Below are 24,761 nucleotides of genomic sequence, written 5' to 3'. Positions count from 1 at the left end.
TGCACCTGGTCACAGGATGACGTATGGGGATGGAGTTCAAAGCAGGGAACTCTTAGAGACTGAGCTCATACCCAAGACCCTTGCCCTGCGGAGGCAGGGGACCCCTCCTGGCCAAACCTAGAATCCAGCCCCTGGGTTAAATGAAGAGCGACGGGCACAAAGGACAGGTCTTTCCCACTATGGCGATGCCACGGCTTCCGTGATGACTAAATAGCTTCCGTTTCTTTTCCCCACCTCCTTCCCTCTACGGTCACAATCCTGGGGGATGTTTAGCTATGTGAGGTTCTCTGGATCCCTGGGTGTGATACAGGCCTAGAGGCAGCAATGGGACAAAGCGGGTGCAGGGCAGCTTCCTGGCAGGTCACACCCTCTCCATCAGCGGCCAGGCCAGTCTCAGGAGACGACTCCGAAGAGTAACAGCGAGGAGAGTATCTAAGTCAGCAGTTCTGGGTGTTAACATTTGCCAATGGGGATGCTCCACCGGGGAGCCCCGGTGGTGTAGTGGTTATGCATTGGGCTGCTAAGTGCAAGGCCAGCAGTTTGAAACCACCGACTGCTCCCAAGGAAACTCACAGGGGTAGTTCTACTGTTCTATAGGATCTCTGGGTCGGCATCGACTCAATGGCAGAGTCTGCCTCTGGTTTGATGCCCTTTGAGTACGTGACCAAAGCTGTCCCTCTCAGAATGTACGCATATGCACATGGCTCCACCTCCAATTTCGTAGAGGTGTCTACGTACACAGGATAACAACCACTGGCTTCCAAGATGGTCCCATGGCCACCCGCATCCATCCTGGAGGAAGTCCTACCTGTGTGCACATGCCCGATGAGCCTGGAAGGGCAGCAGGTGAGGGTTGGACGAGGAGGGCCCCTTTGGGAAGAAATAATCCCATGTCCTGAAAGACTGTTTTCATCCAAGGGTCTCTGACTGGGGGGCTGGCAGTAGCTCCTATATCCCTCCCAGCCCTCTCCCTCTCCCAGGCTCACCAGGATCTGGTCAATGCTCACGACAAGCCATGAAAACCAACCACTCCTCGTTCACCAGGAGAAGAAAACGAACACACGAAGCAAACCAAATAACTTTTATTGTGCAGCTTCCTTCTACCAGAGGATTACTAAACATATAAATATAAAATCTCTATGAAATTCTCCAAAACCATTGGTAATCTTCTTCCTCCACCCACCTAGGACCAACTCCTTGTTCTCCAGTAATCAGTGGATTGCATGTCTGTCTTCATACCGTCCACATATATGACACATCCACAGATGCATTCCCCTCTGGGCAGGGAATACACCATCCCCCTGCCAGGGTCTAGAGGCTCACCATGTGGTCTTTCAGGGTAAAGCTCTGTGCTGAATACAGGGGAAGGGAGGCTGGGGGAATAACAGAGACGGGATTCTGTGGCCCCAGCTTCCTTAGGTGGAGACAGATTGGTTCTTCATTCCTCATCACCCAACCCTTGTGGGGACTGGGCTGCTTGAAGGCACTGCTTGGAGAAGCCAGACTACCAGGGCACTGTATGGGTGACTGTCAAACTGCCAACAGGGAGGTCAGGCTGCCGAGGTGGACAGAGACCAGCAGTGGGGCTTTGCAGAGGAGGGTTGGTCTGAGCCCAGACCACAGGCAGGAAGAATTTAAAGTAGTTGCACCTGCTGGGCTCTGGGTGCAACTTAGCCCCTAGCACCAGTCATAGCTACAGCATCCGGGAACAAGTTCCAGCCCAGAGAGCCCCCAAGGTAGCAGCATAGCCCCTGTTGTACAGGAGGGAGCCACGGTGCAGAGGTCAGAGGGGCCAGACCGAGCAGGGCCCCAAAGTTTCGTGTTGGGTATCAGATGCTAATGAGCTCTGCAGTCACCCTGACAGTGGTCCCAGGATACCTGGAAGGACCCCTCTGTGATGCTGTGTCTGAGGGCCAGGGTGGAGGCTGGGTGTGGAGCGGAGAGCAGGGTGCTTTAAGTGGTGCAGACCTGCAACGTCCGAACCTGGCACTGGAGCCTGGCATGCTTCCCATCAAAGTAGTGAGAGAACGTTTGGCATGAGAAGCACGGCTCAGATGGACTTGTTCCCAAGACGGGTATGTACATGCCCAACTGGCAACCTAACAGGAGGGGGGCACAGGATGGGGCATCGTTTTGTTCTGTTGTGCAGGGTGGGCCCACTTGTAAGCAGGTAAGAATAAGATCCCACCTCTATCTATATGTTTAGTGTGAAAACCCCAAACCATTGTGGGAAAAAAACACAGGACCCAAGACACTAGGCCGGAGCACTCCTCTGACCATGAGAGGCATGTAGCGCACCCTGTGATGTTGTTGGAGCCAAGCAGAACTCCCACCCCCAGTGACACCCCGATGGCTTCAGCCGCAGGAGGATGGACCCTGCTGGGGAAGGTGAGGCCAGGTGTGCTGTACGCCCTAGGTGGAGCATCGCTCCGAGGGAAAGGAAGACACAACAGAAAACGGGGTGGGAAGGCAGGTCACACAGCTGCAGCAGCAAGAGCTCCCGTAGGGCAGCCCACACACTAGCGGAACCCCTGCCGCTCCCCACTCCCCGATATGGAGTGAGCCACATTCCATGTGGCCTGGAGGCAGCATAGCACCTCTGGCCCCCCAGCTGAAAGAGGTATGATGAACCGGGAGGTGAGCTCTGGCGTCTTGGGTAAGCAAGTCGAGGATGATTGGGAAAGAGGAGGCAGGATGCCACATGGCCAGTCCTGATCAGGTCCACGCTGCCTGGCTTTCAAGAACGTGATGCTCTTCTCTCTGCAAAGGCCCCCAGGCTGGGGGTCCCCCGTTTACAGGGTCTCTGGGCCACAAGAAAGCAGCAAGACAGCACACCTGCTGGGAGACAGGAACACAAACTGCACTGACCCAGGAGGGCAGCCACCGGTGAGGCAGAGGAGCCTCCCGAGAGCAGGAGCAGACAGGGCATCAGGGTCCAGCAAAGGCTCTTCTGGGGAGGCAAGGGTTTGGGAGTGGTGGCGGTGGGGGGACGACACACAGCAAAGCCCCTTCTACTTAATTAAAAGTGGATGGCCGCCTCACTTCTTTCCACAGGCCAGACACTGCTGACCTCCCTCGGACTCACCTCACGCTGGCATGCCCGGCCCTTGGGATTGTGTCCTTGCAGGCATTTGGCTGATCTTCTCGCACCCTGTCTCCCCTTCTTCATCTACTACTTCTGCTCTGGGCTCTAATAGGACCAGCCTCAAGGCCAAACCAGCTCGGGAGTTCCTGGGTCCTCACTGCAAAGCCAGAGCTCGCCTGCTGCGGGGGGCGGCGGGGCTAGCAGCCTGGGGCTTGGCAGCTGGGCAGGGGGCTGGAGGACAGCTGGCAGTACCTCAGCAGCAGGCTCTGTGCTTGGCTCCCAGGGAGCGCTCGCTGTATCTAACCAGAGGGGAACCCTGGAGAACCTGGTGTTAGACCTCTGTGTCTCAGGTCTGGAAAGCATCTCCTCTGAACTGCCCCAACACACACACCTCCCCTCCACATGGCCCCCTCCCGTGAGAGGCAGATTGAGCCCTGAGGGCCCAGGCTGCAGTTGGAACGGAGGCACTGTACCTGGGCTCAGTCAGGGTCAGCGGTATGGCTTTCAGGCCAGGGACCATCATTGAGCCTAACCTGCCAGCCCATCATTCCTCATTCAGCTGGATTCCTCCCAGGCAGGGAGCCCAGAGCCCCCCACCTGGAGGGCAGGGGAGTAGGCAGCATGGGGGAAGACAGGCCGAGAGAATGCCCACAAGGCCCATCATCTTGGGCTGGAGCTCCTGCCATCCACCTGGAAACCAGGACACACTCTGGTACCCAAGGGCTGAGCCAGCACCCAGAGAAGCCAACAGAAGATGGCGATCAGGGATGGCCCTTGAGCCCGGCTCTGCAGACTGGCTCAGCAACTAGGACCCTGGTCCTGCACCTCCCATGATGGGAGACCCAGCTCTGCCAGGAGGAGCAAGGGCCCATGGGAGTGGAGGAAGGGCGGTGTGCACAGTGGAGAAGGAAGCGGAGGCAGTGAGGGGTGTGGCGTGCAGCAGGAAGGAGAACAGGCTCTACTCGAAGGACAGCAGGTCTGGGTGAGGGCCTTCGTTGTCAAGGCTGGAGGTCCGTGCCCGAGGAGGGGGACTGCAGTCCTCCAGGGGCTCGGCCAGGCTGATGGGGCTCAGGCTGAGTTTGAGACCGTTTCTCTCCATGAGGCCAGGGGAGGAGGCTCTTCTCCGCTCCCGCTCGGCCATCCTCAGCTTGGCTTCGCCCTGGCTATCCTTGTGGATTAGGTCAGGCACCGACAGGGAGACCTCTCCATTGGGCAGGGCCTCGACTTCCTCCGCCATTTCCGAGGTGGCCTGTGGCAGGGGCGCGTCGTCGGTGATGGGCTCTCTGGGAGAAAGTGCAGTGGGTGGGGAGTCCTGGGGCTGTCTGGGCGACAGCTCTGTCCCATACTCCAGATTACTCAGGACAGGCTGCGACGAAATCAGCATGTCCTGGGTCGTCTTCAGGGCCCGAGGGATTCGCTTCTTGGTTATGGGCGGCGGAGGGTCCAATCGTGGGAATGCTTCTTGCAGGGCAGGCCTGTAAGGTTGAGGACAGTAAGATCACATGATTAGGGGTTCATGAGGGAGGGGGGAGCGGGGAGGGAGGGGGAAATGAGGAGCTGATGCCAGGGGCTTAAGTGGAGAGCAAATGTTTTGAGAATGATGAGGGCAACGAATGTACAAATGTGCTTTACACAATTGATGCGTGCATGGATTGTGATAAGAGTTGCATGAGCCCCCAATAAAATGATTTAAAGAAAATCAAGGCAGAGAGGTCAGCTCAGAAGGGTATGGCAACTGCTCTCTGGGATCCCAAGGGGTCACCTTCCTAGGTTTTCCTGGAGGACATACGTCTACCATGGGGGTTGTTGGAAAGAAGCTTTAAGACAACAGAAAACTGCATTTTGAGGAAAAGACCCGGAACGTTGCCCTGAGGAATTTTTTTCTCATCGTGACATGACATCATGCTTATTTCTAAAGGCAGCCAATTCTGTCCTACAAGAATTTCCTTGGGAAACCAGACTCCCTCCACCCTACAGCTCTGATCTTGCCCTTCGGACTCCTTTTTGTTTTCTAAACCCAAAGAATATGCCAAGGCACATGGACAGGAATGTCTCAAGTCCACCAACGCCGCCTCAGGGTGTGGGATACATCGAGGAGCACAGAATTCTCCAGGGAAGCTCCGTCCACCTCGCTGCCATTGAGTCAATGCGAGTTTTCCAGACTAACTGCGGATGGGAGCACAGAGCCCAGTCTTTCTCCCCAGGAGCTGCTGGCAGTTTCCAACGGCGAGTGCCGCCCCACGTGTCACCAGTGCTCCTCCAGGGCTCCTGGCGGGGGAGGGGGAGAGGCTGAAACGCTGCCTTCAGAAGTGTCTGGGCCCAGATGGAAAACGTGTTGGGAGTCAATCGCTTCACAGTTTGCTACTTTCACTAAGTTTCTACGATTTAGCAGCGATACTTTCTGAAGCATACAAAGTGTGTTTATGACAGGGTGCCCGACAGTGCAGATTTTATTTCTTACCCACCACCTTCTTCTCTCCCCATCAAGCAGGGTTTACTGGCTCAAGGGGATATTGTTTCCTGTTCAGGTGTGGTTCCCTGGAGAGAGCTCAGGATCCACACCCCCTCCCAGCGTGGCAAAGAGCGGCCAGTTCAACCTCGCACTCAGACTCTCTCTGACAGGCTCAGGACTAAGAAGCTCACTTCGTCTCTAAGATACCATCTTGTAGTGGCTCTGCACCCTAGGAAGATGTTCCTGATGTTGGGCTAAAGCTGGCCTCCTTTCAGGCTCTGACTGAGCATTCGCCCTGGTCAACTGGACAAGGCTAATAGTGGCTTGGGTTTGAACTAGTTACTAAGGCTGTGTCCTGCTGCAGCTCACAGCCCGTCCGGGAACTCTAATGACCTGCCACGTGGAAGTAATCTACTCTACCTCATAGGGTTGTTTGGGAGGATTTGGTAAAATGAAGCAGCTGCAGTCTGCGGCAGGGCGCCAAGATCATGCTAGACGCTCAGGAGATGCAGCAGTGATCGTGGAGGGTGAAGCCAGCGCGCACAAACAGCAAGCTCTTCCTGCAGCAGTTCTTCACGTGACAATTTCATAGCTCTGCCTCAGGGTGACTCTTCCCTGGAGACCATCAGCAGACATACCTCTGCGGAGCTGCAGGAGCACTGGGGTGGGGGTAGAGGGTGGGTGGGTGGGGTGTACTCACCGCTCATCCTCCAGCCAGGGCCCTGCTGCCATGTCAACTCCACTGGCCAGCTCGGCACCCACGGTCTTGTTGATCTCCATCACCCCTGCACCCCCAAGGCTTGAGGGCTCCTTCCTCCGCAGGAAGTCATTGACTCTGGCCCCCATGGCTTTGCCAAGGTTCTTGAGGTGCTGGCTGCTGCCCACCCAGAGTCCTGGCGTACCAGGTTCCCCAGGCCCCGGTGGGGCAGAGCTGGGGGCCGCAGGCCTGGACAAGTGGGGAAAGGAGCGGCTTGCCTGCAGCTTTGGCGTGAGGGCTGTGTTCAGATTCTCAAACATGCTGTGGTCAACTACACAGAGAGAGGGGGAGATGGAGACACGGGTGAGCAATGGGGCAGAGGGGTTTCGCGAAGCATATCCCTGCTTCCCTTCTCCTTACACCATGCTCAGAACATTCAAATAACCATGGAAGGCTCTGGAAATAGTCCAGAACGAACCAAGACCCTCTCGAACACTTCCAGCCTCCGTTTTCTTGCTGGGACCAGAAATTCTAGTTCTGCCCTGCCCAAGTTAATCCCTGCCCAAGCCTACCCAGAGGAAAGTTAACGTAGCCTCGGAAACCGGCCTCCTTGGCTCAGAGCTCGACTCCTTTCCCACGAGGGCACTGGGCCCTCAGATGCAAAGAAGAAATGAGAATGACGTGATCACCTGTGGCACTCTGACATCACTGTGAGCTGGCGCTGTGCTCTGTGACCAAGACAGATGGAGGGCAAGTAGGGAGCTCCCATTGGAAAGCCACCTGCATGGCACGCACCATGCTCCACGGGAAAGGGGGCCAGCAATTATTCCGTGCCCTTGAGGTGGGTAACTGCACTCAGAGGCTTGGATTCAGGTCACACCAAATGGACAAGGACTTAGTTGGTGCCAACGAAGCAGGAGAATCTGGACCGACAGCTCACTGACTCCCAGTGAGGTGAGCATGGCTAAGCCACCTATTTACAGCTGAGGAACGCAGGACTCACAATAATTACCGTAACTGCTGTGCCCAGTCATACAACTAGGAACTGGTGAGATTGGAACTAGAACTCAGGCCTTCAAAGTTCCTGGCTCTTTCCACTGTCCTGTGCCCTTCCTGGTCCCACGCCCAGCTGTCCAATCAAGCCTGGCAGACACAGTCCTCTCCGAGGCCTCTCTTCGGCTCAGAAATTTAACTCAAGGCATTGATGTGGACCCACTGGGTTATATACATGCGTGGGGCCCCGGTCAGTCTGGTAGGTCCTCAATAAATAACTTGAGCAGCCAACACATTCTGGGGATGGCAAAGTGCAGAAGCTAAGAAGGTAGCTTCCAAGGTATGTGGTTGGGAGAGGCTGGATTCTGTGCTCAGGGCTCTGGGCAAGCTCCCAGCCACCAACTAGCACCTGGGTATCCTTTCCTACCTGCAGAGTCAGCTCGGTCCTCAAGCTGGCCATGGGTTCCCTGGAACCACACCTAAGGCATCTGTCCTTCCTGACTCCCCAGGCGATCTTGGAGAAGAGTTAGCTACACGTGGTTACTCCTCGGCCAGGGACTGTTCTCAGTGCATCTTCCTAACAGGATCTGAGGTTGGAACATTGGTTTTCTTCTGTCAAAACGTTTTGCCTACAGCTGTTCCCCCTGCCCTGCCGACTCTTGGGGCCAGGAGTCCTCTTTCTCTTTCCTGCGGGTTCAGCAAACACGGCTCCTCTGGGCCAGTTCCTGAGATAGCCATATTCCAAGGGCCTGGGGGTGGGGGTGGGGGGCGGGAGTGGGGGTTAGGGGAGCAGCAGTAGGAGGAAGAGGAGTGGCGAGCTACCTCTGTGAATGAACTCCACATCCTTCCCTTTTGTAAGCCTCCAAACCCATGAGCAGGTTCAAGCACCACTGAGGGGGTGACATTCCAGGGCCCTGGTGTGAGAGCATCCTGGGATACAGGGTGCAGGGCTGGCAGTTCAGCTGTGCTGGGCTCACAGGCCGAGACACACCAGAACAGGGCCGCCAACTCGTGAGCATGAACAGCCTATCTTGCCTTGCCCTCCCCCTTGGCATAGTATCCTTCTAGCGTTTCACATTCTTCTCTACTCCTGACACGTTCACGCTAGCAGAGGAGTCCGTGGAATGGAAATAGTTTACTATTTCCTTCCCCATCAGAAGGTACTTTGGTCACTGGATGTTTCCAGGGAGGTATGTTGGGCAAGACAAACACCCCAGCGTTTCCTGGCTTAGCTACGTCTGTGTGGTTTCCTTATTGGTTTAAAGCGAACGTTCAGAGCAGGCCGAGTCCATTTTAAAAGGGGGAGTACCCAGACCGCCTGTCACAGTGATTCCTAGATTGTGTGCCCGTTAGCATTAGTTTTATTAAAACATACTCCCAACAGACAAATAACGCTTGGATTATGCTTGGACCCTTCGGACCTTCAGAACTTAGTCTATAAAATATGAAGGAGCACCCAAAAAATTCACGGAAAAATGGAAGGCAAAGATACTGGATATTCGATGAGCTTTTTGAAGTACCCTTCCGACACCAGATTCGTAACTAACTTAAACAGTCCATTAGATACTCTCTTACACAATTCTCTAAATCTGTCTGATAAATCTCTCTGGCTTGCCACAGTAACACGGTGGGTTCCTTGAGAGGACTGAGTGTCGTAGGTGATTTTGATCAGCTCAAACGGCCACGTAAGCATTTAGCACAGTGGTTTAATGGGATTGACTGGTCTACGGAGGCTCTGAAATATGACTGCAACATCGGCTGACATTTTAGGGGAAACTGTTCCCAAACCACCTTTTCTATTTACAAAAATCATTTTTAAGGCAGGAGAAGCGGGGCTCTTCCTGGGACACTTCCTGGGGTTTCTTTCAACACCCCCCAGCCCCCAACACACACAACCCAGGGATTCATAATGAGTCGATTTCCTGTTTATGCCACCAGTGACCCACAAGTTCTGCGAGTCCCTCCCCACCGCTCCTCAGGACGAGGGGCTTGGTGGTTCTGAAAATAATGGTGATGGAGGCGAGACAGGGGACTGGACCCAGTCTGGTCGACCCTCCCAGCAAGACCCCCAAACATGCACATACCCAAGCAGAGGGGGGCACCTGGGACACAAGTCATCCCCAGGGTGTCTTACCTGACTGAGAAAGGGGCTCGGAAGGCAGGTGGGAAACAAATGAGAGAGAGACACAGTTTATGTAATGACCAACCACTGCGAGAGTGTCACTTCCTGCCTGCGCCACCAGCAGCCACACACCGCAAACCCGGAACTCCAGGGTCCCACGAACTTTCAACAACTAACCCGAAACAGATTTTGTGTTTCTAAAACTCTATACCTAGGCACTGGTTAATGTGGCTTCCCGTATGTTCCCCGATAACGTACACCCTCTTCACATTAAATAGCTGGGCATATCGCTAAGCTCCTAGCTGTCAGGGGAGGAATATGAGGGGAATTCTAAGTCTGCTTGAGCCACTCAGTCTCACCATGGCTATGCCATCGGTGTGGGGCCAGGACGATGCTCATCCACTCACTCTGACTCTTTAAGTAAAAAAAGTGGAAAAGCCAAGTGGCCGAGAGGGGTTGCAACTCACACTGATTCCCAGACCCATGGTCTTTGTGCATATCAGGCCATCCCCAATGACCATGCCAATGCCCTTAACGGTGCCAAAGCAGGTGCTAGCGATTGAATTATGTCCTCCTAAAATATGTCTTGTAAGCCCCAGCCCCTATGCCTGTGGTTACAATCCCATTTGGAAACAGGCTGTCTTTATTGTGCTCATGGCGAAATACACAGTCTATGACTTAAGTCAACCTCTTCTTAGATAAAAAAGAGATTATACCATCAAGCAAGTAGGGGTGCGAGAGGAGAGATGCCAAGCCACATGAAGATCACCCAAGAGCAAAAGCTTAAAAGAGACAAGGAGCTTTCTCTAGACTCAACAGAGAGAGACAGCCAGCACCCTGGGTTTGGACCTCCAGCCCCCCAAGTTGGAGAAAAAAGATTGTGTTTTAAAGCCACTCAGTGGTGAGATTTCTGTTACAGCGCACTACATGACCAGGGTGCCAACAGGGAAATCATGTTCTCCACAGGATTTCGGTCAAACACTGAGGTTTCACAACACACGAGAAGACACCTCTGGGCTCTAGGGTGCAGAAGCAGATGCACACTCACACCCCATAAACCTCACCCCACCACAGAGGGGGCCCACTGGCACTTCAGGAGAAGCGGTCTCTTCCCCATCAAGTGGAGACGGAGACTAACGTCAGGTGATCTAAACTGGGTGCTGCCAGCTCATCTTCCAGGGGTCACAATCGCCGTCTACCCATGTGCCACATCCCAGGCACATGCCAGGTTCTCATAAGATAAAGGTAACTCCGCCTTCTCTCGGGCCCTTATCTCACCAGCTAACCGCCCTCAGTGTACACTGAGCAAACTGTTATTGAGTCAAGCCTCCCACTTTTTAGTAACTTCCCACCAATGCACCACACTGTCCTTTGAAATAATATACGATACCTATCTTCAGGGAACACACAGAAGAATTCAGGCATGAAGGTTCAGGATGTTTGCAACTTACCTTCTGAGAGCTGGGAACAAACAGGCTGTGGACACACATATGCACACACAGAGAAAGGTCTGAGCATGCTTAGGAGGTAAAATATTAATGTTAGGCACATATGAGGGAGCCCTGGTGGTCTAGTGCATTACTTGCTGGACTATGAACTGCAAAGTCAGCAGTTCGAAACCACCAGTGGCTCCATAGAAGAAAGATGAGGCTTTCTACTCCTGTAAAGAGTTACAGTCTTGGAAACCTCTACTCTATCCTACAGGGTCCTTAGTTGTTGGAATTGACTGAGGCAAGGAGTGAGGGAGTGACGAAACTATGGATTCAGGGCACGCACATGGCTGTTCCTTGTATTTACCGTATATACTCGAGTATAAGCAGACCCACATATCAGCTGAGGCACCTTATTTTACCACAAAAACTGCATAACAAATGTGCTGAAAAACTTGGCTTATACAAGGTATATACGGTACTTTATCTTTACGACTTATGTTCAGAATGACTTCCCAAACCAACCCTAAAATGAAAACATAAACAGAAAAGTATTTGGTGGTGGTAGTGTGGTGGTGTGATTACATGGGAGAGAGAGAAGAAAAGTGGTACGACCATTCGGAGAGGAATGAGCTTCCACTACAGTCGGCCGGACAGCCTACTCTCCGGGTGTTTACAATCAGGGCAGGCCCCAGGCGAAGACTGAGTAACAAGCCAGAAACCCTAAGCCACGTTAGTCAAATCTTGTCTTGCAAAAGATTCCATCCACATTTTAAGGAGTGGCCTCACTGGTGAGTGGAATCATATGATCTTGTGATGTCAACTGTGCTCAGAATGTTTATCGTCTGGACAACCCACCCAGCCTCTTGGGGACAGACGCTCACTCTCCGGACCCTGCTGTCGTCAGAAGATGGAAAACTTCTCCCTCCTCAGCATTTCTGGACCTCGCATCTCTTCCTCAGCTATGAGCACCTTTCCCGACATCCTCTCCTCCCGTGCCATGAGTTTACCAGGTAAACTCTGGGGCCACTAGGGCCACAGAGAAGTGGGTTACTTTTGACGTATTGAACCGAGTACTTGACCAGATCATGTGACAGGGCCATGATTTAATGAGAGAGCCAGTGAACACATGGGGAGACAACCACTTCTCAGAAACACAGCCCTTGTAGTAAGTAGCTCCTGCTGTCTATTCCTTTCTGGTAAGACGAGAATGGGGAAAACGTGGGATCCAAGTTTCCGCTCATCCCGAGCTGGCTTCTGCACGAGATCTCAAGGTAGCAGTCGGTCTATGTAAAGAGAATGTGCTGGTTTCCATGGTTGTGATAAACTGGAGATCTAGACGTATCAAGTCAGAATGGGAGGGGTGTGGCCACTGAGGGCCATGGCCTGGCATAAAGCTCCAAGGGGAGTTGCCCTTCGAAGTGTGGTCCGCGGACTGGCAACATCAGCATCACTTGGGAGCTTGTTAGAAATGCAGACTCTCAGGCCCAATCCAGACTCTGGAGCAGTGGTTCTTAACCTTCCCAATGCCGCAACCCTTTAATACAGTTCCTCGTGTTGTGGTGACCCCAACTCTAAAATTCTTTTCATTGCTACTTTATCACGGTAATTTTGCTACTGTTATGAATCGGGTGATCCCTGTGAAAGGGTCATTCGACCCCCAAAGGGGTCACAACCCACAGGTTGAGAACCGCTGCTCTAGCCCCTTGCAGCAGAATCTGCATTTTTAACAAGTTCCCCAGGTGATTCCAATGAACATGGCCATTTGAGATGTCCTGTTCTGTGGAGAAGTTCTCCCAAACACCCAGAGGCCTCCTCCGCACGCAGCACTGATACACATTCCCAACTGAGCACAGTGACCGCTCCGAGATTTGAGACAGGTCTCCTTTTAGCCAAGCGTCAGGTGCCACTTCAGGATCTACCTGAGCAGTTTCTGGCTGTGGAGATGAGATCTTTCTGTTGGAGAATTACCCTTCTCATCCTCAAAGTCTGAAAACCAAACTCACTATGACAAGTTGGTTCCGACTCAGAATGACCCTTTAGGACACAGTAGAACTGCCCATTTGGGTTTCTGAAACTTTATATCTTTACAGGAGCAGATAGCCTCATCTTTCTCCAACGGATCGCCTGGTGGATTTGAATTGCTGATCTTGTAGTTAGCAGCTCAATTCGTAGTTCATTATGCCACCAGGGCTCCCTTATCCTCAAAGGGACTATGTGATAATATATGCTGCCAATGGCGAGAGCACTATCGCTGAACCCTGGGACCCAGATCCCACCCCGTGGTCTATGATATAACGACATCATGCATAGAGAGTGCGCTGTTGGAGGCTCATGTGAGGTTTGGCCAGAGAGAGGTGTGTTCTTTGGACCAGGTTTTACTTCTCCCTCCTAGTCCCATTTGGACTCTCTGGGATGCATATTCCGGTGCAAGAAAGGCCCTGTTCTGCTTTGGCTTTGAGAAGTCTTGAAGCGCTGAGGTTGAGCCTGATCTAGGTGTGCCTTGGTGAGTCCCCAGAAGTGGACTCCCGGCCTTGCTCAGCTCACCAGAGCCTTTCTTCTATAACGCAGACATTGCCAAGACGGTGACACCTGCTGAGGCATCCAGCTCTGTCCAGGCCCTGCCGCCCCAGCGCCAGAGCAGCATTCTCCGGCATGGGCTGCCGAGCACAGTGCTTTCGCCAGGTGAGGCCTTCTCCACTCTGAGCACACACACGTGCCCCACCGGGATGGACAAGGTTGCCCCCTGCAGATTCAGCCTGGGGCTGATGAGGAAAGAAGGGCAGTGAGGCAGACAAACCGGTCCCAGCCAGACCACCCACAGTGATGGAAAGACGCAGTCTGCCCGGCTGGCCTCTGCGCCACCTGTCCAATGTGCTCCCTGCTTACAGGCAGCAGAGGGTGAGGGGTCACCAGGGAGGGAGCAGACTAATGGCCTACCCTTGTGTCAGGGGAGAGCTGTGCTCCACAGGGCTGTCACTGGCTGCTTTTTCAGAAGGAGACAGCCAGGCCTTTCCTCCAAGGTGTCTCTGGGAGAGCCTGAGGCTCCAACCATCTAGCGAGCAGTCAAGCCTGTGAACTGACTGCATCCCCCCAGGGAGTCAAAGGACCCAGCGAAGACCAAGGCTTCTGGATTCAAAGAGGCCTCTCCTCTAGGGATGGAGCTGCCACTTGTGCTGCTAGACAAAGAAAACAGCATCTCTGAGGGCTCTCCCCACCCCAACTTTGACCTGCTCCCTACCATGGAGGGCAGCAGAGGGTGGGTGGGTGGGGTCACTGAGGTGACCAAAGGTCACCCCCTGACTGCTTGCCTTCATTCATCTTTTCTTGAACCACCCAATGGCCTCCAGTCAGGCCTCAAGGCTCCCTTCCTGAGGCTCAGGCTCAGACACAGCCCTTTCCTTTGCAGACTGCACAGTGGGGGACTCCCAGAATGGAGAACAGCTGAGACGGAGCTGCACCATCTACCGGCCCTGGTTCTCCCCTTACAGCTACTTCGTCTGCACGGACAAGGAGAGCCATCTGGAGGCTTACAGCTTCCCAGAGGTGCAGCGGGACGAGGGCAGGGGGGACAGTTGCCTTCCGGAGGACATAGCGGAGAGTGTTTGCTCGTCTTCCTCCTCCCCCGAGAACACCTGCTCCCGAGAGGCCACCAGGAAATCCAGGCACAGCCTGGACTCCATAGACTATATCACATCCCAGGACATCCTCATGGCTTCCAAGTGGCACCCGGCCCAGCAGCACGGCTACAAGTGTGCGGCCTGCTGCCGCATGTACCCCACCCTGCACTCACTCAAGAGCCACATCAAAAGGGGCTTCAAGGAAGGCTTCAGCTGCAAGGTGTACTACAGAAAGCTCAAAACCCTCTGGGGCAAGGAGCAAAAGGCCCGGCCAGGGGACAGGCTCTCCTCGGGCAGCTGCCAAGCCTTCAAGTAGTCTTTCTGGGTGGTGGCAGCCATTTTGTTAGTGGACACCTCAGGCAAATAAGGCACGAAGCCTATTTATGTCTCTAAAGAGATGCCAATAAATCGATGCTAGGCATGGTCTTCTGTCAAGTCTGAGGTCACCCTGCACCATCTACTGCCCCTCTCAGGGCATGCTCCCCGTTCCTATTTTCCCTTGCCAAATGGTTGCCTGGCAATGCCAGGAAGCTCCCTGGCTCACCCTTGAAAGACAACTTCTAAAGACAGTGGCTCCGGCAGTGACGTGCAACCTCAGTATCACCTGGGAATTGTCAGAAATTAAAGTCTCAGGCCTCACCCCAGGCCAACTGAATTAGACATGTTAGAGGGTGCAGTCAGCAGTCTGTATTTTAACCAGTCCTCTAGGCAACGCCATGGACACTCCATTTTAAGAACCACTGCTCTAGGATCCTGGCCACCTGCTGATCGCTGTACACTTAGCCCTGGTTCCACAGCACAGGCCCCACTTCAGGTGGACGCACACTGAAGAGATAAGGGGTGGGCAGTCTCTCCTGTTCATGTGGGAAAGCCTCCCCTTGTATAATTTCTGCCCAGGGTGAAAGCCCTCTCATGAGATCTTCTGAGAGGCAAATAACAGGAAAGACAATCTGCCCTTATGCATTAGAGGCAAATAGAACTGCCCCTTTCCACTGCATACACCATGGCCATTCACACTTACAAAGACATCTCCGGCACAGGCAGAGAAAATGCACTTTTGATCTAGGGAGCCACGTTACAAGGCTGCTTGGAGCCATATCAAAACAGACCAGTTAGGGACAATATACTGCTTCCTATTAATAAGTAATGGGTGCCCATGACTTCACAGCTAGCTTCCCCCAGGCATGGTGGGCACCAGGGCTACAGTGAGGACATGGTTTGCCAACTCTGTGGCTTAAAAGACAGAAGATGAGCTAAATGTTTAGCAGTCTTATTTGGGGGTCTTCTTTCCCTGAGGGGGATAGCACATAGGGACTTGGGGTCAATCTTTTCAGTCTTCGTTCTGAGGTGGTGTTTCCCTGAGTGGAAATGCCCTCTAAGTCCTCCACCTACCCCAAGTCTTCATCAGGTGAATGGGAAGCCCTCCTTGGAGAGGTTCCCTTGAAGGGGGTTCTTGGGACCATGGTGGGAGTGGGGGAGGAGGCCATGCATGGTACCACTACAGTCTGAGAAGAACCAGGAAAGAAGCCAGCTGCTCACCTTGTTGGGCATCCTCGCCCAGCCATGCTCAGACAGGGCACAAGCCCAAGGGCCACAGCCTGATACTGTAGTGCCTCGTGTTTGCTCTCTGAGGGCAGGCTTGTGTCATTACTAGCCCAGCAACCACCTCGGTAGAGAGCTCTGAGGAGAGCTTCTGCTCAGCAGAAAAAGGCACCTGGAAATGACTGTCTTGATCGGCAAGGGGCGCAGCCTACACCTCCATTAACTAAAATGCGAACTGTATCACCCCTGGGTTACCACCAAATCTTCTGCTTGATGCTTTTAAAATGTCATCTCATTGGCTCTTTGTAGTCGCTTTTAGTTGTCTCCATTTTACAGATGAGAAAACTAAGGCTCAGCTCACTCAGCCAGAAGCAGCAGACAAGGCATGTGAACGTGGCTATAGTGTTTCTCCAAATTTCTCTTCTAGCCTGGGCCTGGCACAGTCCCGAGCCTAGCACACTCTGCTTTTAACAAACAGCTAGACATTCTTGCCCAAGGAATCTGGTTTTCCTAATGTAGGCTTTGGGAGACCCTGTGGTTCCTTACTGCCCAAGCCCTGCCTTCTCTGCCAGCACGCCACCTCCTCTTTGGAGCTGTGAGGCAACAGCAGACTCCACCCTGGGTGAGCGTGGGGTAGCTGCCTCTATCCCCAGTGTGGGCATTTTCAGAATGTCCCACTCAGACTCCAACGACATATTACAGACATTTTCCTCTGGGAATTGGTGAACACTTAAGATCTTGGTTATAGTCTTATTTAAAAATACAATATGCTGCAATACTTTTGAAGCACTCAATATTTGTTGCTACTCCCTATATCATTCCCAAGATGTTTGGAGTTTGAATAGAGCTGGGGTCGGAAGAGTCTGCACACATGGGTAGAGACCAAACCCAAACTCACTGTCACTGAGTCCATTCTGACTCATAGCAACCCTACAGGATGGGGTAGGGCTGACCCTGTGGGGTTCTAAGACTGTAACTCTTCAGGGGACAGGAAGCCTCATCTTTCTCTCTTGGAGTGGCTGGTGGGTTCAAACTGCTGACCTTGAGGTTAAAAGCTCAATACATAACTCTTAGACCCAGGGATTCTTAGTAGTAACAACACTAGCATTTTGGAACAGATAATTCTTTGTAGGGGTGGGCGGACTGCCTTGTGCATTATAAGATGTTTAGCAGCATCTTTGGCTTCCACCCACTAGTACCAAGCTGTGACAACCAAAACGATTGGTCTCCAGGCAGTGCTGACTGTCCCCTGGGGAGCAAAACTGTCCCTGGCTAGAACTACTGGTGTAGATGGAAATCCTGCTTTCTGTAGGGCGGGTATAAGAGAGGACTTCAAAAAGTTAATGGGGGGAAAAATTAAATGAAAAGATCGTGAAAGTTTTCCACCAACTTTTGGAAGCCCCCTGCATATAAGTTGCAACTAAGGGTCCCTCCTCCCTCCCCTCCTTCAGGGAACATGTGGATTCATTCTAAGTATACAATCCTTGGAGAACACATGTTACCCAGCTGAGGCCACCTGGCTTGGAAAGTGGAGTGGAGATAGGGGGAGGAAAAGGAGCAGGTGAAATAGTAGAAGAAGAAATAAGAAAGTGACCATGGAAAAGCTTTTAGAAATAAGAAAGGTTTATTTAGCAAAAGCCACTAGACTAGTGACAACATCCAGGGAGTAAGTGCACTTACATTAACAGAATCTTTTCCCAGAGAATTAATCCAACAGAGTTAATGACACAACAGTTTACGGAAGAGAGGGGCCGTGGGGTGGGAGAAAGCATTCAGGCAAAGAGCAAATAAAAGGAGTCCAACCCTCAACAAGGTTGGCTGAGAGACGCGAGGCTGTGGAGAGGCGTTACACAGAGCACTGATATAAGGAGTGTAATTTCCAACCCAATGTACAATCCATCTTGGTCAGAGGAATTGTCGCCGGCTCTGCGTCTGTGAGAGCCTGGTGGTCTGTGGTACCCGGGGCAGGCCACCGGGCTCACAGCCTTTTGTCACCAGCAAGGTGGGCAGGTACCCCTGGTGTCCACTTGTCCTCCACATCGGTCAGAGTAGGAGGAGGAAAGGCCGGAAGGCAGGAGTTGAGTTAGCAAAGCAAGAAGCAGAGGAGGAGGACAGGGTGACATCGCTGTGAAATCAGGTCTAGAATTGTCCCTCTCCTGCCCAGTGGCCTCGGTGGAAGGTTGATGGCTGGTAACCCCCCATGATCTGTCCTTGTCCCACTCTCGGAATGTGCACTGATTTGGGGCACATGGGCCTCACCCCAGCATTGGCGATAAGCAGCCTCTCTGATTCTTCTCTCTTCTACCTTTCTTCTTGCCCTTCCCAGTTTTTAAGACCATTTTAGAAACTAACTTTCCCATGTCATCACCCCCTCTCCAAATTCCCCCCGACCCCGCTCTATCCCAACACACACCTCCTTCATCAGCCTCTGATTTTATCCTCAGCTCCTGCTTGTAGACTGTGAGCCTCGAGAAACCAGTCCTTCCACTTCCCTGGACACTGGACATGCTAATGATCTACAAGGTCTCAGATATCAGGACCCCTGGATTGAGATTGTGTCAACGAGGTCGCTTCCACCTAGCTGGATTCTTTACCTCGGCTGCTTTTGTTTTGCACATCTCACTCTCCTGGTTCTTCCTTTCCTCACGTTGCAGGGCCTACTTCCCATGGTGAATCCGAAAATAAACACAGAGCAGCCCCTCTCACTAATGTCAGGAAAGAACACAGATCCTTCCCTGAGTCAAACACCCTGGAGAATCCCATTGTCTTATCTCAGGTCATGCCTCACAAGTCTGTATACATGTGCATATTTTCTTTCACACATGTACACACACACACACACACACACACACACACACACACACACACCATTCGTAGGTCTCATGACACCAGTATACAAATCTCCAAGGAAGGTTAATGTAAAGCTACCTTTACATAATTTGGACTTTCTGGTCTAGAAGAAATCAAGTTGTGGTACAAGAGCTCTTTCATATTTATAAATTATAAAGCCAAGTGAAGGTTGAAAAGTTCTATTTGGGGGCAACCAAACTTTACTAATTGACCCTCAAAGAATACTGTAGTCTGGGTCTATAGCTTCTTGTCCAAGAAAAAGCCTTATTTCACTGACCATACTATTCTGACAGGTCTCGGCCGTCTTCAGGAATGTTTAAATCTCTGGGACCAGTCCTCACTGCCCCAGCCAGCCTGCTGCACTGAGGCCTGATATCCAGGCCAGATCTAGACCATAAAGGTCAAAAGAATTGCACATGGCACTTGTTGGAGGCGTGCTCTAGGCATATACCCACCGAGACAGGTCAAGGGTGACCCAGCTACGGTCCTTGACCTAAGTGGCAGTGATTCTGAAGATTAATGTCTCAGCTACCAGCCCACGTGCTTTTTATTTTTCCCCAGTAAGAACTGACCACCACTATCCAACGGAGGGGACAGGCTGAGAGGTAAGGCTGGGCTCCAGCTCAGGCTGGGGCTCAATGCTTTCTTAGAGGCAAGAGGGAGTACGGCACTGGCTTCAGCAGGCATGGCCCCTGACGGGTGACACTGGGGAGATGAAGGGACAACTTCCCAACTTTCCATTTAGGAGAACTGGGATTTCAGGCAGGAGGCGGGCAGGGCTTCCCATACTGAAGTGATCTATGGCAGGAAAGACTGTCTCCCCACTCACCCCCCCATCCCCTCCCCACCCCCATCCCAGGGGCTCCCACAGCAAGAGCCTGGACATCCAACTAGGGAAAACTTTTTGGACCCAATTAATCTAATGCCTACCCAGTGTGACACATCTCCATTTCACACTCAGATGGAAAGGAGTATCCTGTCATTCACAGCTCAGAGCAGTCAATAGCAAGAACCCGTGCAAGGGCCTAGAGAAGGGATTCCTCCCCAAACAGGTGAGGGGAGGTTCAGGCAACTCGTAGCATCCTGCTATCCCAAGACAAAGTACCCGAGAGGGTACCGATGGTTTCCCTTCACAGTCACACGGAGGAGAAGGGGAGCACAAGGCGGTAGCAGGCACCACACAACAGAGGATAATGCATGGGTTTGGAAGGTCCTACAGCAGCCTGGGCCTCTCTCGCAGAGTCTCGGCTGGCTCAGGGAATCCTAGTTCTTCTCGGCTTGGCCCTCCAAAGCAAAATCCATACTCATTTCTGAAACGTTATACTCTCTCGGGCCCCTGTATCTTCATCAGTTCGCATGAGTCAGGCATCCCCCTGCACACAGCCGCAGGCTCTCCCTCCTCCTGGTCTCTTCCTCCCCCAAGGCCCTCCCTACACGGCAATCTCATCATCCAAACTATCGCCCAGCTCCTGCCTCTGCAGCACGTTCAGCAGGCGGGGAAGCTCCTCCTGAGACCACGAGTCGCGCTCCTCGCTCTCGTCCGTGTTGGACTCGTACTCCGAGGCGATGCCCGACTCTCGGAACTTGATGAGCTCCAGGCCGCCCAGGAGCGGCTCGCCTGGCACCGGGGGCGGGGTGTCCTCGGGCGGGAGAAAGCGGAAGCACTCCAGCTTCACCAAGCAGTCGCGCCTACCTAAGGGGCTGCCCACTGGGTGGGCAAAGTCAGCCAGGCCCGCGCCCCGTGGTGGTGAGTGCAGGTCCTCTGGTTTGGGGGTCGTGGGGTCGCAGAGTACAGGCAGGGCTCCGGAGCGGAAGGTGATCTCCAACAAGCTGTCCTGCGAGCCCACTGGAGGGAGAGGCAAGAAGGTGGGCAGTGTTAGGCAAGGCGGTTGGTTGCTGGCGGTTCTCTTGCAAGAGTCCTCCCCTCACCAATTTAGGGCACCTCATAGGGCCTTTGCATCTCTTAACACATCCCCCCCTTCCTACAGCTCCTGACAGGGCCAGCCACTCACTGGCCAGACTCTGCTGCAGTGTCCTGTTTCACCCACACATGTGTTGATTATGCACCCAGCTTTTTTTTAGACAGGTTCTTCCATATTGGTCCCCAAATGCCCGAGTGACTAGGTCCCATTTGCTGTGGAGCCACCTAACTCCTGGGAGGTTCCAGGAATTGGACACAGGAGCTGCGATTTGAATCTCCCTTTGTCGGAGTCTGTTTCCTATGTGTAAACTCGGATAGCGTCTCTACCATCGCAGGGATTACACAGCATCGACTGTGTAGAATTCTGCCACCGTTTCTGGCACAGTGCAAGCAACCCATGGGTAAACTCAACCGAAAGGCATGGAGATGTGTCCCCTTCCAGAGCTGCCCAGTCCTGCCTAGAGGCAGTAGCTCAGTGCCTCAGGCAGGCCCCCTCTACCCAGAACAGCAATTACTCTGCTGCCCCTCTACCCAGTCAATGCATAGATGGTTACTTTTTCTTTCTGGGCTACAGACTTGTGAAGATAAATAGTGCCGAGAGAGTGGTACAGATAGGCTGTGTCACCCAAAAGATATATTGACGTTCGAACCCCTGTACCTGTTCAAGGGATCCTGCTTGGAAACAGGGTTCTCTTTTGCTGTTAATGAGGGCATACCGAAGTAGGCTGGGTCCTAAACCTAATCCCTTCGTATGAGTGTCTTATAAAGGGGAATATAGATACAGAAAGGCAGACATATCAGGGAGAAGCCATCATATGAAGTCACAGAACACCAAGAAACACCTAAAGCCGAAGGATACATGCAAGGTTCTTCCCCAAGAGCTGAGGGTGAGGGCCCTGCCAATGTCCTGCATTTGAACTCCCAGTCTACAAAATGGTTCCTGTTCTCCAAAGTGACCCAACTGCAGCATTTTCTACAGACTGCAATGAGACTAAGATAGCAAATCACTAAAAAGGATGATGCCTCAGACAGCGAGGGCATGACACCCAGTAGGGACTCAGTTGGCTGGGGAACAAATCTGAGAAATGCACTTGCTCAGGAGGTAGGATACTCCTGCCCCCACCCATTAGTGGCTGGATGTTGATGTGGCACCAACTCTCTGGAGACAGCCAAGGGCACTGGATTAGAAGGCAGCTAAGACTCCCTGGGGCCCTGACATTCTGCTATTCCATGACCTGTATGGATAAGGCATGCAAAGCTGTCTCTGTTGTCTATAGGAACACAGGGGAAAGCCAGTGGTTCCCATAAAGCACCAGAAACCCCATCAGGAAAATAACATCTGCTTCTCATCGCCTCCAGAGTGGGGCGAGGCTGGGCAGGGCGTCACTTACTGGCATTCTGTCCGGACAGCTTCAACTCCAGCTCCTGCACCTGCTTGACCAGCAGCGAGATGTGCTGGAGCATGTCCTTGTTCTGCAGCAGGAGCTGGTGCACACGAGCCTGGGCCTCTAGCCGCGCCGCAGCCTCCGCAGCCAACTGGTCCTTCAGCAAGTGAACCTGCAGTGAGAAGAGGAAACAGGGCCGGACAAAGAGGGGAGAACTTGGTAAGAGCTGCTGGTGCACATCCAAGACCAGAGACTCCCTCCCTGCTCAGGTCAAGATGAGGAAGCCCTTCCTGGGCAAGGGGGCATCGGGGCCTTTCATTCAGGAGAGAGAGGCACAAAAGAAACTGGGTCACTTGGCCCATGCATCGCTCAGTGTCTCAAGTGAGGCTCGGTCGTGGTGCACCTCCTGTCAGCCTGGGCCTCACATCAAGACCAAGAGGCAGAAAAGAGCCCTTGTCTGATTCCCCCCAATACCCGGTGCTCCATCCTTATCACAAGAACTCCCCCAGCAATTCAAAAACATACTGATACATGAGCAAAGAATAGTGTCACTACAAACCCCCACTCTTTGCTCTCCCTTAACATAACAGGGCACAGGAAGCACTACCTATGACCTTCCTAAATCACCAGGAGGTCAACACAAAGCCATCTTATCATGTTTGCTGCAGCTCAGCTTCTTTTCATGCCTGTTCATTCCCTTTTTACTTTCCACGACACCTAGAACTGCAGCTCACCCCTTGCAGGGGTCACGCATTTGCGGACCGGACCGACTCATGCTAGGATGTCCTCCAACACTCTGGGAGGGCTGAGGTGATTGGCAACCAGAGGCAGTCTACAGAGCCAGCCCTCTGGGGGGAGCAGGACCTTTGTCAGTTCACAGACGACCCCCACCTCCTCCCCTGGGAGACAAACGCATGGCTATAGACTCCATTCTGACTTACAGTGACTCGACAGGACTGAGAACTGCCTCTTTGGGCTGTCAATTCTAACATGAGCAGAAAGTATCTTTCTCCTGTGGAGCAGCTAAGGGGTTCGAACTGCTGACCTGTAGTTAGCAGCCCAACATGCTCCCCACTCCACCCCCAGCTCTCCCTAGCAATGGCAGCCTCACAGGTATGGGGGCCATGGTGTGGGGACAAACTCCGTGGGAGGAAACGTGGGAGAGTTCTATCAGACTCTCTCTTGAGGAAAGGGGTTGCATAGCCAGTAACACTAACATTAGAAAGTGAATCAAGGGTCTCTGGGGAAAGAAGGGCTTATCATGGCAATCAGGGGAAACGGAATGGGGAGGGGGTGGTTCAGAAAGCCTTTGAAGAAAGGAAGGAAACAAATACATGTGGTGACCTTAGGCCACAACAAGCTGTGGTTCATCAGTACAGAGCGGGGAATGGCACGTGGGCTGATAGGGGCACCGCAGGTGAGGCAAGAGGTGGAGGAGAGAGGAAAGAAGAAGGGGCTCAAGAGCTAGCTGATGCTCCTGCCCCAAACACAAGTGCTCTAGACTTCTGAAGAGTGGTTTGTTCCAAAGGAACTCGTATCTTATCAGGGAGTCAGGGACCATGTTCACCCAGGGCTTGACCAGGGCGGACAATGGGCCCTGCTGGCCCGGAGCTTGCACCTCCCAGCGGTGCAAAGAGCATCATCCTCTTTGGCCACTTCCATTCCAGATTTGAGGACTTGACCTTGTAGTTGACTGTGCTTCTGAGTGGAGGCTCTAATGAGATTAGCTGACACTTTCCATTAGCAACTCCCCAAGGCAGGGCCCATCTGCCCCTGAGAGGGGGATGCCTAAGGATAAATCTAAGATCATTCTGTCCTCCACAAAGCACCCTGAAGGGCAGAAATGATATCCTGTCAAGATGTTGGTCCATCTGCTGCCTTATACGAAATGTGAAGAGATCCAGAAAGCACTGAGAACAGGGAGATATGTGCAATAATATTTTAATCTGGAGATCAGATGGTGGCTGGCTATCTTCCCTGGAAACTGAGGCACAGAGCCATTTCACCAGGAGACCTCCAAATTGTATTGCCATGGGAAGCCCTTTCCTGGTCTAACTTGCCCTTCCACCTGCAAGTGCTGCTTCTAATTCCAACTAACGGCCCCAGTGCAAGGAGCACTGGGAAAACTCTGTATTTCCTATGGAACTAAACAGGAATGCCAGGCAGAAATGGGGAAGAAAGGGGTTGAGGGGATGTTGTGGTAGTTATATAATCTCTTGTCAATTTGAGCCTTAAGAGTGGAGGGGTGGAGTCTGGTCTGTCATTCATGTTGTAGCTTGATTTGGAAGTGCTATGGAGATAAAATGGCTTGCTGGAGGCGGGACACATGCTCACTCCCTGTGAGGCATTACTGAGGAAGAACCTAATGGATGTTTTCTCAATAGTCAATTGCGCTTGTATATAAAGCTCTTTCTTAGGCATGAATTTGTTTCTCTAGTCTACCTGGACTAACAGAGATGTACACAGAGAAAGTAGAGGATTCTGTGTACTCCTAACTAATGTGTATTGAGGGCTCCCTGCACACATGAGGTAGGCTCAGGTCTCTGCACCCCCCAACAGAACAGGCCATTGGGGAACATTGGCTTGGAAATGGATACGCATGGGTCTGTTGGTGACTCCCAATATAAGTGCCTCTCTTCTCTCTGGGCCTTAGTCTCTGCATCT

The 24,761-nt window shown here is 52.7% G+C and overlaps 2 protein-coding genes across 6 annotated transcripts in view; one reads left to right on the top strand and one right to left on the bottom strand.

Moving 5' to 3' along the window:
• Window positions 1–1,066: 1,066 nt before the first annotated feature.
• Window positions 1,067–24,761, bottom strand: part of LOC101638476 (carboxyl-terminal PDZ ligand of neuronal nitric oxide synthase protein) — a 379,449-nt gene continuing 355,754 nt past the window's right edge. For 3 of the 5 annotated variants that reach the window (XM_045297874.1, XM_004706776.3, XM_045297875.1), the window contains 4 exons: window positions 22,104–22,269; window positions 20,485–20,637; window positions 6,238–6,565; window positions 1,067–4,560 (listed from right to left, as the gene is read on the bottom strand). In XM_045297874.1, the coding sequence (XP_045153809.1) occupies window positions 4,044–4,560; window positions 6,238–6,565; window positions 20,485–20,637; window positions 22,104–22,269 (1,164 nt within the window). In that variant the 3' untranslated portion in view covers window positions 1,067–4,043. Of the gene's footprint in view, window positions 4,561–6,237; window positions 6,566–9,361; window positions 9,474–19,642; window positions 20,638–22,103; window positions 22,270–24,761 lie in introns of those variants that run through there. The other 2 variants (XM_004706773.3, XM_004706775.2) reach the window with 2 other exon arrangements.
• On the top strand, window positions 11,690–14,753 carry SPATA46 (spermatogenesis associated 46). The gene is made up of 3 exons (XM_004706774.2): window positions 11,690–11,792; window positions 13,351–13,464; window positions 14,189–14,753. The coding sequence occupies exons 1-3, from the start codon at window positions 11,690–11,692 to the stop codon at window positions 14,713–14,715; spliced, it is 744 nt and encodes a 247-aa protein (XP_004706831.1). The 3' UTR covers window positions 14,716–14,753.

This window comes from Echinops telfairi, unplaced genomic scaffold, assembly GCF_000313985.2.
Source record: "Echinops telfairi isolate 266 unplaced genomic scaffold, ASM31398v2 ScPeMD7_7424;HRSCAF=8462, whole genome shotgun sequence".
Classification (NCBI taxonomy): Eukaryota; Metazoa; Chordata; class Mammalia; order Afrosoricida; family Tenrecidae; genus Echinops; species Echinops telfairi.
This window is presented reverse-complemented; position numbering and strand designations above follow the sequence as displayed.

Bases quoted from the DNA above. Each gene is read 5' to 3' on its own strand.
- SPATA46 (XM_004706774.2), top strand. From the start codon at position 11,690: ATGGAAAACTTCTCCCTCCTCAGCATTTCTGGACCTCGCATCTCTTCC. The intron at 11,793-13,350 runs GTAAACTCTGGG...TCTATAACGCAG, and splicing joins CCGTGCCATGAGTTTACCAG to ACATTGCCAAGACGGTGACA. The intron at 13,465-14,188 runs GTGAGGCCTTCT...TTTCCTTTGCAG, and splicing joins GAGCACAGTGCTTTCGCCAG to ACTGCACAGTGGGGGACTCC.